Source organism: Schistocerca piceifrons, chromosome 4, assembly GCF_021461385.2.
Source record: "Schistocerca piceifrons isolate TAMUIC-IGC-003096 chromosome 4, iqSchPice1.1, whole genome shotgun sequence".
Classification (NCBI taxonomy): domain Eukaryota; kingdom Metazoa; phylum Arthropoda; class Insecta; order Orthoptera; family Acrididae; genus Schistocerca; species Schistocerca piceifrons.
This window is the reverse complement of record NC_060141.1, coordinates 583,214,469-583,233,228: the sequence shown is the minus strand read 5'-3', so window position 1 is coordinate 583,233,228 and position 18,760 is coordinate 583,214,469. Positions and strand designations below refer to the sequence as shown.

Below are 18,760 nucleotides of genomic sequence, written 5' to 3'. Positions count from 1 at the left end.
TTTTTTACACAGCCCAATTTTTTTGCCACAGTCCAATCCAGCCTCAGTCACAAATGATGATGATGATGATGATTATGATGATGAAATGATGAGGACAGCACAAACACCTAGTCCCCGGGCAGAGAAAATCCCCAACCCGGATGGGCATTGAACCCGGGACCCCATGATCCAAAGGCAGCAACACTAGCCTCTAGACCAACTTACATCACTGGTAGGATTCCATCTTGCCCCGCAATTCCCTGCTTATGGAGCCATCTTGGTATTGTTTTGCTGTTGACAGGGTTCCGAGGGCACCATTCATTTCTGCAGTGACTTTTGCAGCTGTCGTCCTCTTATTTTCAACTCAATCCTTTTCAACTATCGTCTGCCACAATCACTCAATAGACACACTGATTCGCACTCTGACTCAGACGTTGATGTTTCTCCACTTTCCCTGTATGCGTTATAAATCTTCGATACGGTACCTCCACCAAACACTTCAGCTCCCTTGATTATGGGAGCACACACCATACGAGCGAGGTTGTCGCGTGGACGCCGAGCGGAGAGGACCTCGCAGCTCAGCCGCCGACAGCCAGCAGCCGTAGCTCGCCCGCTACCTCCTCCAGCCGGCCGCCCGGGGAGTACGCATCAGCCGCTCCCGGCGCCATTCTTCTCCCGCACCTCCTTTAGGTGCCGCGCTTGCACCAACAGCGCATGTTAGCGGAACGTAGGGAACATCCACTTCAATAGGGAACAAGAGACACTTCTCTCGCCTATCGAGAAAAAGCAAAATTGTCGTTTCCCCCCTCCCACCTAATAAATAATTCTAAGTGCGAGATGGCGGACGCTGCTAGCATTTCCCCTGCTGTTACCCGCAGTAAGACTGCAGAACACGAGGCGCGAGGATCGACTGCGCCCGCCGAAACTCGCGCCCCGCCCGCTACCGAAGGCCAGGGAGCGGCTGGCGACGTTCGACAGCTTGGCGCGAAAGCGCAAAAGCAGCTCGAGTCGCGCCGGCTAATCACCGAACAATTCGGGGCGGACGTCTCACCCACCAAAACAGCAACACTCAACATAATCTTACACTCCCCTATCACTGGACAGTCATGTACCATTGTCCCACTGACGCCGCAGCCTCAAGAGATCGAGGCAGCGGCGGCGGATGTGGACACTGAAAACCACTACGCAGAGCCCTGGCAGGTGGAGACCCAAAACGCAGACCCAGAAAAACACCAACACAAACAAGCGAGCAACCAAACTCGCTAGGCAACCGAAAGGCGCTGTTGCCTACACACACTAGCTCATCTCAGGCTAGCATCAATATTAACGCGAAACAAAACGCAGACACAGCTGTGGCGAACAACAACAAAGCACACAAAGCCACAGCGGTGCCCACACAACACAAGACTGGTTCCCCCCCAGTCGTTATACAAAACTGTGGGAACCTTAGTGCCCTTAACAGTGCATTCGCGGAAAGGCACATAAACAGTACACTACACGCAAAGTACTCGGGGGACAGGGCCTCACTGTACGTTGCCACATACAACGAATATAAAGATCTTCTGACCTTCCTCAAAGATCGGAAGATCGAACACTACACGTACAGAACGCTGGACGAGAGAACCCAGCAGTACGTGATCAAGGGAGTGGATCCCAGTACCCCCAACGAGACAGTACAGGCGGCGCTTTGTTATCTGGGATTCGACTGTAAAAGTGCCTCCCGGATGACAGGGAGCCGCACATGCGCACCGCTACTATACTACATGGTTGAGTTAGCCGACACGGCTGATTCCCGCACCATCCTGCAGATAAAGAGCTTTCTGCGGATGGACGTACGTGTAGAACTTCACGAACCACCCAACGTCCCCCAACAATGTAACAACTGCCAGCGGTTCGGCCACTCGGCCCTCCGCCGCGGCCTGGCAACTCGTTGCCGCGGATGTGCAGGCAGTCACAGATCCAACACCTGCACACAAACACAGCCAAACCAGCGACGCTGTGCCAACTGCGGTGGGCCCCATGCGGCAAACTTCAGACAATGCAGTGCATACAAACAGTCGCTGAAGCGTAAACAAGACAAGAGCAGGGTACAGTACGACATACCACGCCCAAGGCCAGCGCCGAACCCAGTAATGGACGCCGTAACGTTTGCCACGGTTGCACGCCCTGGCGGAACGGCACAGGCCGCGGAACCTCAGCGCCCTTCACATATACGCGAAACAACCGCTGCAACAGTTACAAAACAGCCACAGACAACACCTGAAACCCAAGAAGCATCGGTACCAACACCAATGCCCCCAAACAACACGACCCCACTCCCGGAAATCACTTGCTGCGAAGAAACGCACGCTATACAGGAAAACACATCCACACAAGACCCCCAGAACCCCAAGCCCAGAGGAGGAATAGACGTACACGTAAACACAGGGCGGGGAACACGAAATCACCACAACAGGCCACTCAGCAACAACAGATCAACAACACACAGGAAAACAGCCAACAAGATACCGAGACTGTAACTAACACTACCATCCCCCTCACCACATAAGTAACACAGGCGCCACAACCACTGTGACAAAACATAAACTCAAATGCCACTCCTAACAACACACCAATACCCGCACAAGCGGCCGCTAACTCCACAACAGCACCTCAGGCTGCCACACCCAACACCAACACACCACCTGGGGGAATACTGGAAACACTATTCCCTCGGCACACGACCGTTCAAATCCCTACCACGGTACTGACGGCCGTCACTACACTCATCACCCAGCTCATGAGCGCCGAACCCGGGCAATACTGGGCTCTCATACACACTGCCATCACAACACTCTTTCAAACTCTTACATGAATAATATACCATACCCGGCCCATAACGCAAACCCGCACACACTATCACAGATCCTGTTCTGGAATGCACACTCGATCCACAACAAAAGGGCAGAATTTGCCGCGTTCATGGAGCGCAAGGGAATCCTTGTCGCGCTACTGAGCTAGACTAAGCTTAAACCGCACAAACAATTAAACTTTCCTGGCTGCTGCGTCTATCGTACCGACCGACCGGGCGACGCCGTGGCAGGTGGAACTGCAATCGTCATACACAAAGACATTGAGCACACAAACATAGAGCTCCCTGAACTGGAAACAATCGAGGCTACGGCCGTCAGAGTCAAGTTCAACGGAGCCTGCACCACACTGATATCGGTATACAACAGCCCTGTAGGCATTTCAACACGCGATATCAGCACACTACTCAACATTTCACCGCGAGTAATAATGGCTGGAGATCTGAACGCAAAACAACCAGAATGGAATTCACGCATACGAAATCCTAACGGCAAAAAACTGTACGAACATTCACTAGGCAGAAACTACATTATACTAGCGCCGACTGAACCGACGCACATTCCCTATCAGAGGGGACACAGGCCAGAGGTGATAGACATGGCCCTCATCAAGGGCATTACATCGACACTCAACGTTGCCGTTGAAAACGATCTGCCCTCAAACCACCAACCTGTAATACTATACATTGAGGAAACACTGCAGCACATGGAACAACGCAAGATGTTGAACTACGGGCGTGCGAATTGGACATTGTTCAAGGAAACGCACGATAGCCACATCCCACTCATACACGAAATAAATGAAACAGCACAAATTGACGAGGCAGTAGAAACCCTCACTAACCCCGTCCAGGACGCAATGGCAGGCACCATACCTGATCGCACCTCACAACAACACAGTGCGGCCCCGCCCCAGGAAATCCTGGGCCTAATATCAATGAGGAATCGCCTCAGGAGACAATGGCAGCGCAGCAGGCGTCGGTACTTCAAACGGCACATTAACAGGCTACAGGGCATCATACACGATAAAATACAAACACATAGAACACAACAGTGGAATCAAAAACTCGAAGGGCTAGACACCGAGCGACCTGGCGTGTGGCAACAAGCCCGACACTTCACCAGAGAGAAAATATAAACCCCAACGCCTCAAGGGTCTGACGGACCTGCATACTCAGCGGAAGAGAAAGCAGAACTAATGGCCCGCACACTTGCAGCGTCATTCACACCGAACCTGGTACCATCAGATCCAGTGTTCACACTTGCTACTGACCAAGAGGTTACGCGCATTCTAGCCCAACCATCGCGCGACGACATTCGACATGCTAGCACAGCCGAAGTCTCCTGGGCTATAATGCATTCCGCTGCTAGGAAAGCCCCTGGTCATGATGGCATTCAAAACCGTGTCCCCCAGGAGTTCACGGATAAAGCAACTGAGTATCTAACACACATAACGGATGCCATACTAAAACACCAACACTCCCCCGCCTTTTGGAAGATGGCCAAGGTCGTGATGTTCAGGAAGCCGGGGAAAGACCACAGCCTCCCACAAAATTATCGACCCATCAGCCTTCTGAACTCGCTCAGTAATATTGTTGAGGAGGTGATTCTCAAACGCATCACTAGGCACTGCATAACAAATGACATCCTGAGACCGGAGAAATTCGGCTTCAGGAATCACCACTCCACAACACAACTCTTACGGATCGTTGAACATATAACATATGGCTTCAACATAAACAAAGCTACAGGTGCGGTGTTCCTGGACATCGAAAAGGCTTTCGACCGTCTATGGCACAACGGCCTCATTCGCAAACTCAGCGACGCGGGATTCCCCGACGGGCTGGTGCGTCTAATACACTCATACCTCACAGACAGGAGTTTCAACACTGACGTGCAGGGAAAACAATCAACACGGCACGGTATACACGCGGGAGTACCCCAGGGAAGCATCCTAGGGCCCCTACTGTTTAACCTCTACACAAACGATCTCCCAACCACACACAACACAACGATGGCAATCTACGTGGATGACACAGCCATCTTCGCGCATGATTGGAAACCATCAACCATTACGTCACGCCTACAGACTGCACTCAAGAGTGGCTGAGCCTTGGTTGGAGAAATGGCGTGTTAGAGTAAACGTCGACAAGTGCGAAGCCGTTCTGTTCACTAGAAGACCGAAGCAACTGCGCAAACACCGATACTGCAGACCAATAACTCTACATGCACGCCCAATACGTTTCCGCGAGAAAGTCAAATACCTCGGTGTCTGGCTGGACCGGAAATTACTCTGGGGGGACCAACCGAGCTAGCGCGGGGCTCAAAACAGCTCTACCCTACGCTCAACAGGCGTAGCACACTGAACAGAAGGGTGTCGAGGTCCATGTACATGACACTTATCCGACCCCTGATGACGTACGCAACTCCTGTCTGGGGATACGCTGCGCCTACACGCCTGCGCCGTCTGCAGCTCATACAAAACAAAGTACTCAAAATCATAAGCAATGCTCCACGATACACACGCATAGCGGACCGTCACCGGGAATACCGACTTGAGACTCTCACGGAGGTAATCCACAAGCTCACCACAAGACTATGCAGAAACTCCAGACATTCGCAGAACCCGTTTATTCTGAATCTGGGGAACTACGACCACAACCATAGATGGAAACATAAAAGACCAAAAGACATACTTGTAAGGACCTAGCCTCTATGGCCAAGCACACGCAAACATAACGGTACAGGCGAGCCCCTGTTAATTAGACGCCATTACTGGATATCCAGCTGGAAAACACTGCCGAATAACTGGCACCACGCAGGGAAGCCGTACCGTACACTGCATGCAGACAAGCTCCACACATCCCCCACACAGTGAGGTGATCTATGGCCGATCTCCCACTACTGTATAACGTTCTTGATTGTTCCAGGAATGTAGCGGCTGCAGCAACTGGGATACATCGCCATCGCTTGCCATGGTAATGACGCATGATACCCATGCTAACAAATCCAACCTTGCATGAACTATCGCAGCTAGTAAGCCATTACTGCTCTCACTACCCATCCCACTGTCGCAGAGGCTTTTTTCCCACGGCACGAGCCATGGCACTTTTTTCCCTCTGCTCTTCAAATCGCTACCCTCACTCGCGTTTCGTCCACTATCTATCACCTGATGCACCGTGTTAATGCGTAGTCTTACCCAGACGCACGGATAACATCACAGCCCAGCATCCTGTGATCCACTTACTAGATAACTAACGGAGATGACAGTAGAACTTTTGGTTTGGTCACCACGTTGGTGCGGGCGTGGAGGGAGGGGCCCCATCTCTCTTTTTTTTTTTTTTTTTTTTTTTTTTTTACACCATACGAGCACAAGTTTCCTAACGTTCGAATTCGCTTATGTCCGACATAATACACTCACAACAACTCAAAATACTGTTCTGACCACAACCGATACTTGCAACATATTAAGAACAATGCACAGGGGCCGCAACCTGCAGGCTTGGCTGACCATCTCAATTGGTATCTACATCGGTCGGTTCCGCCGCCGCGGTCAGCTGGCTTGTGGGCCGTCTGCACTGGTCACTTCCGTGTCGTGCTGTACAGGTTGGCGCCGTGATTCCTGGTCCTACGCATGAGTTTAGTTACTTATTTACTTACGTTATGTGAGTACACCACTTTACACAGTTGTAGCTTTCATTTTAGTTTGTCAAACCCATGTTGGTAGTCCCCCCTCTTGTTCGCAGTTGGTGGCACGTGAAGATGAAGCTTAAAGCTTCGAAACCGGTCATGGAATACATTAAGAAATGTACAGGCAACTGAAACGGATTTTATTTGATGAACTGTCATATGAAATGTAACACATGAGGATGAAGGAAGTCTGCAACCTACCGCTGTCCTGTCAGAGTTCCCTAAATGACTACCAGCCTTGACCTGAAGTCATTCCCGATGGCTGCTCACACCACGACGCCAGGAGTAACACCACTGTGCCTCTTCAAGATATTGGAATAATGGGACTTCTCCCCTCGTCGTCGCCATATTCGTCGTAGATTGTCATCCGAGGTAGTGTAGAATCGCGATTCATCACTGAACGCAATGCAGCATCATTTGTCGGCAGTCCATGCTTGCCAGACTCCGTCTTTAGTGGTGTGGTGTCAACGGCAGCCTACTCATAGGACGGTGACTGCCGAGGCAGGCTGTCGCTATTCTTCGACGAACGGTGCTACATACAGAGAATGTTGCAGGGAGTCTGTTGCTTGTTCCCGGGTGGCAGGCACAGGTGTGACGGAATATGATGTGCTCGGTGCACAATATGGCGATCCTCCGATTGATTGCTGCAGGTGGTCGATCTTAACGTTGACGAAGAGTGCGCCTGACCTCATGTATCCATGCAGTCCAATAGCTGGTTACTGTCACAATAGAATGCCCCACAAATGTGGACATTGCACGATTGGATCAGCCACCCAAATGGAGGCCAACAACGAGGCTCTTTTCAAACTCTGTCAGGTGCTAATAATGCCGTTTCACGCGAGTACGCAGCATCTCCATATCCTTCAAGTGATCACTCAACATCTGACTCTGTTTACGTCCCTGATTTATCCTACGAGATGTGGTAAAAATACTAATCTCGATCAACACTGATGCATTCTGGTGACCATTCTTCCTGTTACAGAAAAATGAAACTCTAATTATTTTTGTATCTTCTGATGATGTGTACATGAGGGGAATTACATTGACATCCAACCACGTCTTCTGCATGCTTCACTGGTTTTGACGGGCAGTGCATTTCTCCGTCTTATTATTCTTTTCATGCAGTTCGAGTGTGGTCCGCGTACAATCAAATAGTGAATTATTGCCCTGATAGAATGCATGTAAAATGCACAATAAGAGGATCGTGTGCAGTTGTTTTGAGGGCAGCTGGGATGGTTGACCTGACACGGACAGTACGGAACTCTCTCCTCTCGAAGAGATCGGTCTCTAAAGGTCTATTGTGAACAACAGATGAAACAACCCAGAGTGTTGCATGGACAAGATGGACAAGAAGATACATGGAATGGAAACTGTATCAAGGTCGTCGGATTTTCTTTGCCGACGAACGTAGGATTTGTCTGACGCATGAGGATAGTCGTATGTAGAATTTTGTGGAGGTCACCTGGCGTAAACACGCTTCTCAGGAGTGCCTTCCAAGTGGTTGGCACGAGAAGTGGATCAGTCATGTTTAGGCCGACATCATGTACAGATGTAGGATTCCCCTTTTTAAATTATTCATCAATTTTTTCACTGCTTTGATCTGGGACTTCCTCGTCCTAACCCCTTCACCTAGGAGAAGCACACTCAACATACTGATTTGCTGAATACGTTCCCATCTTTCTCTCCGACTACAGTTTTTGCCCTCTACAGTTTCTCATACCAACTTATGAGTTACTTTATGATGTCCTCTCAGTCTGCCCATTCTTCTAGACTGTGTTTTAAATATTATATTCCCTTTCTGGATGATTCTGCGAAAAATCTAATTTCTTGTCAGTCCACTTAATTTTTAGCATCCTTCTGTAAGACATCGGCCCGGGAAGTACCAAGATTAATTCCAGGTTGGAGGAGGGACTTTTCCTTGTTTCAGTTCATACAGGACCAGGACACTCCCATGTCCACTCTGCTTGCTTTCAGATGAGCACTGGGGATCTTCTCCAGGGGTAAAAGGCGGCTGTGGCGATGAATCCGCCATCCGCCTCCTCCTAGTGCCATATGGGTACTGTACTCAACCTTCTGTCAGGCCAATAGCACGCTCACGCCACAGATTTTACCTTTCTGTTACACAAAGTCCCGGAATCTTCGATTCTTTTATAGTATGGTTTTCCCACAATGCTGTGCTCCTTTCAGTCATTCACAGAAATTTATTCTTCTAATTAAGGACTATGTTTCATAGTACACTGAAGTGCCAAAGAAACTGGAACTGGTACACCTGCGCAAAGGTGCCGCAACACGACGTGGCATGGACTCAATGTCTGAACTAGTGCTGGAGGGAACTCAACCATGAATCCTGCAGGGATGTCCATAAATCCGTAAGAGTACGAGGGGGCGGAGATCTCTTCTGAATAGCACGTTGCAAGGCACCCTAGATGTGCTCAATAATGTTCATGTCTGGGTAGTTTGGGGTCAGTGGAAGTGTTTAAACTCAGAACAGTGTTCCTAGAGCCACTCTGTAGCAATTCTGGACGTGTGGAGTGTTGCACTGTCCTGTTGGAATTCCCAAGTCCGCCGGAATGCACAACGGACATGAGTGGATGAAGGTGATCGGACAGGATGCTTACGTACATGTCACTTGTCAGATGTATCACGGGTCCCATGCCATTCCAACTGCACACGTCCACACCATTACAGAGCCTCCATCAGCTTGAACAGTCCCCTCCTGACTTGCAGGGTCCATGCATTCATGAGGTTGTCTCCATACCCGTACACGTCCATCCGCTCGATACAATTTGAAACGAGAGCTCGTCCGACTAGGAAACATGTTTCCAGTCATTAACAGTTCAATGTCGCTGTTGAAGGGCCCAGGTAAGGCGCAAAATTTTGTGTCGTGCAGTCATTAAGGGTACACGAGCGGCCCTTCGGCTATGAAAGCCCATATCGATGATGTTCCGATGAATGGATTGCACGCTGACACTTGTTGATGACCCTGCACTGAAATCTGCAGCAGTTTGCGGGAGGGCTGCACTTCTGTCACCTAAAAGATTGTCTTCAGTCGTCGTTGGTCTCGTTCTTGCAGGATCTTTTTCCGGCCGCAGCGATGTGGGAGATTTGATGATTTACCGGATTCCTTATATTCACGGTACACTCGTGAAACGGTCTTACAGGAAAATCTCCACTTCATCGCTACCTCGGAGATGCTGTGTCCCATCGCTCGTGCGCCGACTATAACACCACGTTCAAACTCAGAAGTAACCGATCTTGCCCGCACGGTTGGCCGTGTGGTCTAACTCACGGCTTTCCGGGCGGGAAGGAGCGCCGATCACCGGCACGAATCCACCTGGCGAGTTTATGGTGAGGTCCGGTGACCCGGCCAGTCTGTGGATGGTTTTAGGCGGTTTTCCATCTGCCTTGGCAAACGCGGTCTGGTTCCCCTATTCCGCCTCAGTTACACTATGTCGGCGATTGCTGCGCAAACAAGTTCTCCACGTACGCGTACACTACGATTACTCTACCACGCAAACATAGGGGTTACACTCGTCTGGTATGAGACATTCCTTGTGGGCGGGGGGGGGGGGGGGGGGGGGGGGGTCCACCGGGGGCCGAACCGCACAATAACCCTGGGTTCGGTGTGGGGCGGCGGAGGGCTGAAGTGGACTGCGATAGTCGTCGTGGGGTTGCGGACCACTGCGGCTGCGGCGGGGACGGAGCCTCTCCGTCGTTTCTAGGTCCCCGTTAACATAACATAACATAACATAACCGATCGAACAACTGCGCCAGACACTTGTCTTATACAGGAGTTACCGACCGCAGCGCCGTATTCTGCCTGTTTACATTTCTCTGTATTTGAATACACATGCATGTACGAGTTTCTTTGGTGCTTCAGTGTAGTAGACGCCTTTTACTCATGATTCCCATCTGTGCTCTCTGCTAGCCTGTTTTTCGTACCTCCCTATGTAAAGCGGCTTAATTATTCGTGTAGCGTCATGAAATGTACTCGCTACATTGGGAAGCATTCCAATTACTATCGATTTGATGAGAAGGTCTTGACACGTTAAGGATTACACCGAATAGTAGTATCTGCACTTACAGAATTAGGCACACATTTCTTTGTTTCCTCCATCACCAGATAAATATCCGGAAAAACTAAATGACTTGTATTTGTAGAGTCAGTTCTCCGTTACTGGCAAAAGCAATACTAAATGTAAAATCCTTGGGACGTAGGTTGTTCCGTTAGGAAAGAGAATCCTAGGTCTTACTGCAGCTGGTCTTCCTATATGTGTGTGTTGCAATAATAATCTGCAGAATTTTTGAGTCATCGTCGTTTATTCACGAAAAATACAAAACATTTCCACTGCCCAATAGTTCCATCAACACCAGCCACGTGCATTCAACTGCCGTTAAAATTTCCCTCCAAAACCCATCTGCTCCAAAGAACAAACAATTGACAAAACATTAACATCTTTGCAAATGGAAGATTAATGAATTAACAACTAAAATTAATATCAATAATTATATTACATCAAAAATGGATAATTAAGATCTGCTCACAATATAAAAGTTATTTGAATAACAGTTAAAATTAATAATGCGTAATTTAAGATCTGTACATAATTTGCATAAAACCGAAAGTAGATACTGTAAGTAGGCTGTTTAGGTTTTTATGTTGGTAACGCCACGTAGCGCTCTATATGAAAATCACTGACTGTGCTGTGTGAAGGCTGTGGTTGGTTTCCATTGTTGCAGTATATGCTATTGTAGTGTTGGGCAGTTGGATGTGAACAGCGCGTAGCGTTGCGCAGTTGGAGGTGAGCCGCCAGCAGTGGTGGATGTGGGGAGAGGGATGGCAGAATTTTGAGAGCGGATGATCTGGACGTGTGTCCATCAGAGACGGTAAATTTGTAAGACTGGATGTCATGAACTGATATATATATTATGACTTTTGAACACTATTAAGGTAAATACATTGTTTGTTATCTATCAAAATCTTTCATTTGCTAAGTACGCCTATCAGTAGTTATTGCCTTCAGTAGATAGAATCTTTTATTTAGCAGGTAGTATTGACGCTCGCTGCATAGCAGTAGTTCGAGTAACGAAGATTTTTGTGAGGTAAGTGATTCATTAAACGTATAGGATATTGTTAGTCAGGGCCATTCTTTTGTAGAGAGAAAGTCAGATTGCGTTGCGCTAAAAATATTGTGTGTCAGTTTAGTGTTGATCAGAATAGGTAAAGACCGAAATGTCTGAGTACGTTCAGTTCTGCTCAGCTGTTTGAAAATCAGATAATGTAAGAGGTTTATCAGCACAGTAATTCATTAATTTTTCTAAGGGGACTTTGCAATACTAAGATCTGCACATAGCAATGGGAAGGACAGAACTGGGAAAGTGGTTTCATTCCAGTCAGCTTGCGTATTTTATTCATATTTTTACGCTCTAATAGCATTGCCCAGGCCTATGCACATAGTGAATTGGTAAATGAAATGTTCCTTTCATAATTCGTATTACTGCTTGCAAAATGCATATGCAGTTCCACACCCATAAACGTGTAGCTTTAATGTTCTAAAGGACCAATGCAGCCTCGACCCTCTGTCTTCTCTCTACTCGGAGCTGGCCATGTTAATGCGATGGGAGTTAACGTGCTGGGCGGCTGGGAAGCGCTCGTTGTCGACGTGGAGGAATGTTTTCATTACATAAAGAAAGTGGCTGTTGGAAGTTTCGCGTGGGAAGACTCAACGGCTCCTCTGGAACCTTCTAAAAAGACCAGAATGAGATTTTCACTCTGCAGCGGACTGTGCGCTGATATGAAACTTCCTGGCAGATTAAAACTGTGTGCCGGATCGAGACTCGAACTCGGGACCTTTGCCTTTCGCGGGCAAGTGCTCTACCATCTGAGCTACCCAAGCACGACTCATGCCCCGTCCTCACAGGTTTACTTCCGCCAGTACCTCGTCTCCTACTTTCCAAACTTCACAGAAACTCTCCTGCGCACTCCGTTGCAGAGTGAAAATCTCATTCTGGAAACATCCCCCAGGCTGTGGCTAAGCCATGTCTCCGTAATATCCTTTCTTTCGAGAGTGCTAGTTGTGCAAGGTACGCAGGAGAGCTTCTGTGAAGTTTGGAAAGTAAGAGACGAGGTACTGGCGGAAGTACAGCTGTGAGGAGGGAGCGTTAGTCGTGTTTGGGTAGCTCAGATGGTAGAGCACCTGACCGCGAAAGGCAAAGGTCCCGAGTTCGAGTGTCGGTCCGGCACACAGTTTTAATCTGCCAGGAAGTTGCTAGAAAGACGTTTAACCTCTGTCTGTGCCCTGCCCACAAAATAAAGAAAAGGTCTCACCCTTACTGGCACTCTGGCGAAATCTTGTAATTTCATAGGAGCGTGGTCGCAATCGGCAGAACTTGTCTAGAGATTGGACGAGTCTCGGAATCACTGTAGTAGTGGTGGACGACTTGGAGCTTTTCCGGAATTTGAGAGAGAAATTAGAATTTATTTTCAGACCCTCTCTGCCTCCCACATCCACGAACGACGATCTCGCTGGCGTCCTCGAGGGCCGCACCCCTGCAGATGGGTTCAGTGCGCTGTTAACTGCCGCTCACAGCAGGTGCGCACGGAGACGATTACTGGAAGTTTATTTGCTGGGATTCGGCCAGGAGTGCTTTTCCGCCTAATAGTTCACGGGGCACGGTATTTGCTAACTTTCTGGAGTTAGTCGTTTCGGTAATTGATGATCGCACTTAATTGTTTGATTAGCAGGATGCACTTTGCATCTCTGAACAGTATATGTTGTTCTGAGTTCACTTTTCAGTAGCACTTTCTGATACGTTCTTCGCTTAACCATTGGCAATATTCATTACGTGATCCTAAAATTGGTATCAAGATCGGAATTAAAAACTCCTGTTCTCTAGCTTTGCATTCGTTGCTATCTTGTTGAAGGTTTTCCCACTTGAATGCTCGCTAACGGAAATAAATATCACCTCCTACGCACGTTCATACGTGTGTGAAATCTTATGGGACTTAACTGCTAAGGTCATCAGTCCCTAAGCTTACACACAACTTAACCTAAATTATCCTAAGGACAAACACCCGTGCCCGAGGGAGGACTCGAACTTCCGCCGGGACCAGCCGCACAGTTCATGACTGCCGCGCCTTTGACCGTTCGGCTAATCCCGCGCGGCTATCACCTTCTATAAATGTGCATTTCCATTTAATAGCAAGATGCCTTCCATAACTGAAATGTGCTGTCGAGTATTTCACGAGTGACTTAACTTTTAAAGGTGGGCCTAGTCAGACTTAATAAGACGTTACCTTTTAAAAATAAATTCGCACGACTGCATAGGTAGCTTCACTCCGTTTCCCGATCAAGAGGAGGTTAATTTTGCATCTCAGAGGTATGAACATTATAACCTCAACCACCCCATCTCACACCAGCATCGCCTGTATGCGTCATTTTGTGACCACAGTAGCAGACTTCTTTCGTCTACTTCGTGATTTCCAATTTTGACGTCAAGTTTGACGGTAATCTCATTTCAGCTACTCCTCAGTACTATGGTCTTTTTCTAGTTTATTGTCAATCCATATTCTATAATCATTAGAATTTTCATTCTATTCAACAGTTTCTGCAGTTCTCTCTTCACTCACGAAAACAAGATCAGTCGTGAATTAATTTCTCCTTTAGATGACACAGGCTTTTGAACGTCTTCCTTCTTCACCCAGAAGTCTGAGTCCTTCTTCCGAACTAGCAGTCATATTGGCCAGATTTCCGGAATAGCTGGCTAAAAAATGGTTCAAATGGCTCTGAACACTATGGGACTCAACTGCTGAGGTCATTAGTCCCCTAGAACTTAGAACTAGTTAAACCTAACTAACCTAAGGACATCACAAACATCCATGCCCGAGGCAGGATTCGAACCTGCGACCGGAGCGGTCTTGCGGTTCCAGACTGCAGCGCCTTTAACCGCACGGCCACTTCGGCCGGCCGGAATAGCTGGGATGGTGTCAGTATAATCTTATAAACATCTATGAAACGCATAATCACACTTCGTTACATACCAGCTGCAATCTATGAGACAAAACGCTTACTGCGTATCCTGCAGTTGTTGTCAAAATGGATTTCGTGTGTGTGTGTGTGTGTGTGTGTGTGTGTGTGTGTGTGTGTGTGTTGGTGGGTGGGTGCGGAGGGGGGGGGAGTTCCCTATGATTTCTATTGTCTCTGTAACAGGTCGATAGGTCGATCACACATTAAGTACGATCCACATGAGCTGCAATTCCAGCCGGCCTTCTGCAGTCCCATTGTTCTTCCAAAGCAACTAATTTGTTGTTTGTCTTGATATTACTGCGGCCAGTTGACGTTATTCATGCTAAGTTTCCTCATGGTTAACTACTTCACTTAAACAGATAACTTCAAATAACGAATACAGTCACTCGTTCACATGGTTGGAATCTGGTCAACCAATAGCTTCTCTACGCACTCACAACCTGGGTTGTCCACTGCGCATTTTTCAGTATATTTTCATAGAGCAATGCTGTTATTAAAAAATTGTCGATGTTAATGTTGAGTGAAAGTGATACTTACACATGGCGTTTCTGGAACTGCCGATAGTAAAGTTCTGGCCTCCTGCTGCGATCTGTGCGGCGTTGGCCTCTTTTGCCAGTGCGTGCTGCAAGAGTACGGTGTCACAGATAAAGGTAGAGAACCTCCTGTGTTCTGTTATCACTTGAGGTTTCGAAAATGAGCATTACTTACCAGTGTTTCCCAGTCCTCGGGCAGCTCAGTGGTGTATCCCCAAGGGTACAATATGTACTGCAAAGAGAACCTTGTGTCAGAAATTTAACAAAACACTACATGACACGAATGAAATATTCGAGAAGTTTTTAAGTAAAATGTATTTAATAGTCTATACATATAAAATAAATGTGTGTGTGTGTGTGTGTGTGTGTGTGTGTGTGTGTGTGAGAGAGAGAGAGAGAGAGAGAGAGAGAGAGAGAGAATAGCCCTGATGTCAAAGACGCAACATTTTCTCAGAAACTAATCACACGCACGGGAGCAATTAACAAATGTCGCAGTTCACGTAAATTGAAATTACGGAAGGGTTGTCGTAAAGGCACCCGTTTTCTGGGATGAGAAACAGTCAGTGATTCTTCATTTTGTCACGAAGTGAACTGTGTAAAGATTGATTCTTTCTCGGTAATGTGTAAATCTGCACGAATCCCTCTCTTCTAAATAATACGGAAACTACTTTTCAGTTTTTTTGAGTTAAAGATCTGGCTGTAACATTGCGTACGTGCCTGGAGAGGCAGTACTTCTTGCAAGCGTGAAGGCATAGAGCCAACTTTACATTCAACACAGACAGCGTCAAACAGGAAATGATATTCATAATAACAGAATAATTTAATGTTTCCCTCGTGGACGGATCTAGTCCCTAAGAAGAAAACCAACAATTATCCAATCAGCATTTTACCATCTGTGGTTCAAATGGATCTGAGCACTATGGAACTTAACATCTGAGGTCATAAGTCCACTAGAACTTACAACCACTTAAACCTAACTAACCTAAGGACATCACACACATCCATGCCCGAGGCAGGATTCGAACCTGGGACCGTAGCAGTCGCGCGGTTCCGGACTGAAGCGCCTAGAACCGCTCGGCCACCGCGGTAGGCTTTACCCTCTGTGTCCAAATCTATTTAACATATATTTACCGCAGTCAATTGACTGAATCCGGCACATTTAACTTCTATGCCAAATGTAAGCCCAGTTTTCGTAAACATTATAGTACTAATTAAGGTAACTGAGTGCCTTAAATATGTCATAGATAAGCGAAGGACCTCAGTCTTAACATTGCTAGACTTGTCTGACAACGTCAGCTTTAAAATTCGACGGCTAAAACTTTCATACAGTACGTTGAGAAACCGGCAGCAGCATATTTTGTGGGAATGAAAGGTCGTCCTGTAAGGGTTTTCTAGAATGCTTATGCTTCCCCTTATGTGTCAAGTTAGTCTCGTCAGTACTGCGTCCTTGCAAATAACGGCAATCGCAATCCGTCTCCTGTGTTAAGAAAGATGCTAAATCAGATTAAATAAATAAATCAAGTCCCGAGTAATTTTATTAAGTCACCAGAAGTTAATAAGCAGACATGAATTCTGCCATCACTTGCTCCGTATTCTTCACGATGGCACTCCTAGTGTAACACTGAATCAGCACCCGAACTGTGCAGAAAACCCTGTCGCCACGTCCATATCTCTATGCCCAACAAAAATTTCGAAGCATATTTCCACACGATGTTAAAAGTAAATGTATGCAGTCAGTGGTTCTGTTTCTACTGCGACATAATCTAACACGGTGTGATATAATTCTATTCAACTCTCCGCGCTTTTCATTAGGCCGGCATCGATTGCGATCTATCAATCTACTCCAAATCCACTGCTTCAAATGAAAACTGCTTTGCTCGTTATAACCTAAGTTCTACGTAATAAAAATTGGTTCTGATATAACACAGCAGACAGTTTCGGCAGCTACACAAAATTGCTTGAAGTAATCCACCCGTTTACAAACCAACCTTTTTATTTATGTTCACTTTATCAGCTTTCTTCGCGTGTTTCAAATTTTCATATTTGGTTTGTCTGTTAGAAATTATCCCCTGCTTTAGTAGCATGTATTGTAAGTGAGAAACATCTCTTATTAACTGTGACATAACAGATTTTTTGGGGGATGGCTTCCATCAAATAATCCTGCAAAACGTAGTATGAAAGCTTTGCTCATCTTAATTTGACGCTTGTTGAGAAAAGCTTTGTCGAGCAAGTGATGTATTGCTTTTGAAGGAGGAGGTCCAAATACCTCACTTCTGAGAACGAGTTTTGCCTAAAAGACCATTTTAATAACTATTTATTAATTAACACATTGTAAATATCTTGTCTAGACGAAATCCAATTTTCTAATCCTCATACCAAACGGAATCATTTAATGTGCATCAAGATAACATTCTGTTAGCGTTGTAGGCCGTTTGCTGTTTGTGATCTATATATATGATTTAGGACACAGTCTAAGCAGCCCCATTAGATTGTTTACAGATTTTGCTGTCATTTACCGGCTCGGAAAGTCATCGGATGATCAAAAACAATTGCAAAATGATTTAGTCGAGATATGTGTATGGTGTGGAAAAGTGGCAACCGACTCTAAATAATGAAAATTACGAAGTCATGCACCTGAGTACTAAAAGCAATTCGCTAAATTTTGGTTACACGATACATCACACAAAACTAAAGCCTGAAAATTCAACTAAATCTAGTGTAACAGAAAGAAGACAAGATACCACAAAGGAAATATTCGAACTGGACGGAAATCGGCAGCGATGCGATATACATGTAGAGAAAAACAAATTTCAGAAACATTGTATGGTTTTAGAAGAAAAGGTCAGCGTTGGCCGTAATTCTGATGGTTTATTAACCTTTTCTCCGAATTTCACGTATATGGTCGTTGTGCACACAGCACTCTATGGAGTCGCCAGTCAATTGTATGATTTATTCAACAGAAAGAGATTCACAAATTGGGAAAAGTAATAAAGCACTGGTCAATCTCTGGCCCCTATGAAAGCAATTAATCGGCTTGACAATGAGTGACAGAGAGGTTGGATGTCCTCCTGAGGGATATCGTGCCATGTTCTGTCCAACTTGAGCGTTAGTTCATCATAATCCCGAGCTGGCTGGAGGGCGCTTCCCACAATGCTCCTAACGTTCTCAGCTGGTGAGATATCCGCCGATCTAAGCGGCCGAGGTAGGGTTGGGAAGCACGAAAATAAGCAAGAGACTCTCGATGTGTGCGGTAACTGAAATGTAAGCCCGGGATGGCTTGCCATGATGGGCATCAAAACGGCGTACCATTATGCTTTAAGTGTGCCGCGGATGATAACCAAAGAGGTCCTGCTACAATAAAAAGAATGGCACTCCAGCCCATCAATCCCATGGCGTCCGGTGCGCGCAACTCGCCCAGGTGATTGATATTCATTGGTACAGTGGGCAGTGGTCATTATGAAAATTCCTGACGGATTAAAACTGTGTGCCTGACCAAAACTCGAACTCGGGACCTTTGCCTTTCGCGGGAAAGTGCTCTACCAACTGAGCTACCCAAGCACGACTCACGACCCGTCCTCACAGCCTCAATTCTGCCAATATGTCGTCTCCTACCTTCCAAACTTCACAGAAGCCTACCTTCCAAACTTCACAGAAGGTCTTCTGCGAACGTTGCAGAACTAGC

At 46.9% G+C, this 18,760-nt stretch overlaps 1 protein-coding gene across 1 annotated transcript in view; it reads right to left on the bottom strand.

Moving 5' to 3' along the window:
• Positions 1-18,760, bottom strand: part of LOC124796033 (carboxypeptidase B-like) — a 128,044-nt gene that overhangs the window by 7,528 nt on the left and 101,756 nt on the right. Inside the window, exons 7-8 of the mRNA XM_047260118.1 lie at positions 15,254-15,310; positions 15,083-15,167 (exon numbers count right to left, since the gene is read on the bottom strand). Of these exons, the coding sequence (XP_047116074.1) occupies positions 15,083-15,167; positions 15,254-15,310 (142 nt within the window). The remainder of the gene's footprint in view (positions 1-15,082; positions 15,168-15,253; positions 15,311-18,760) is intronic.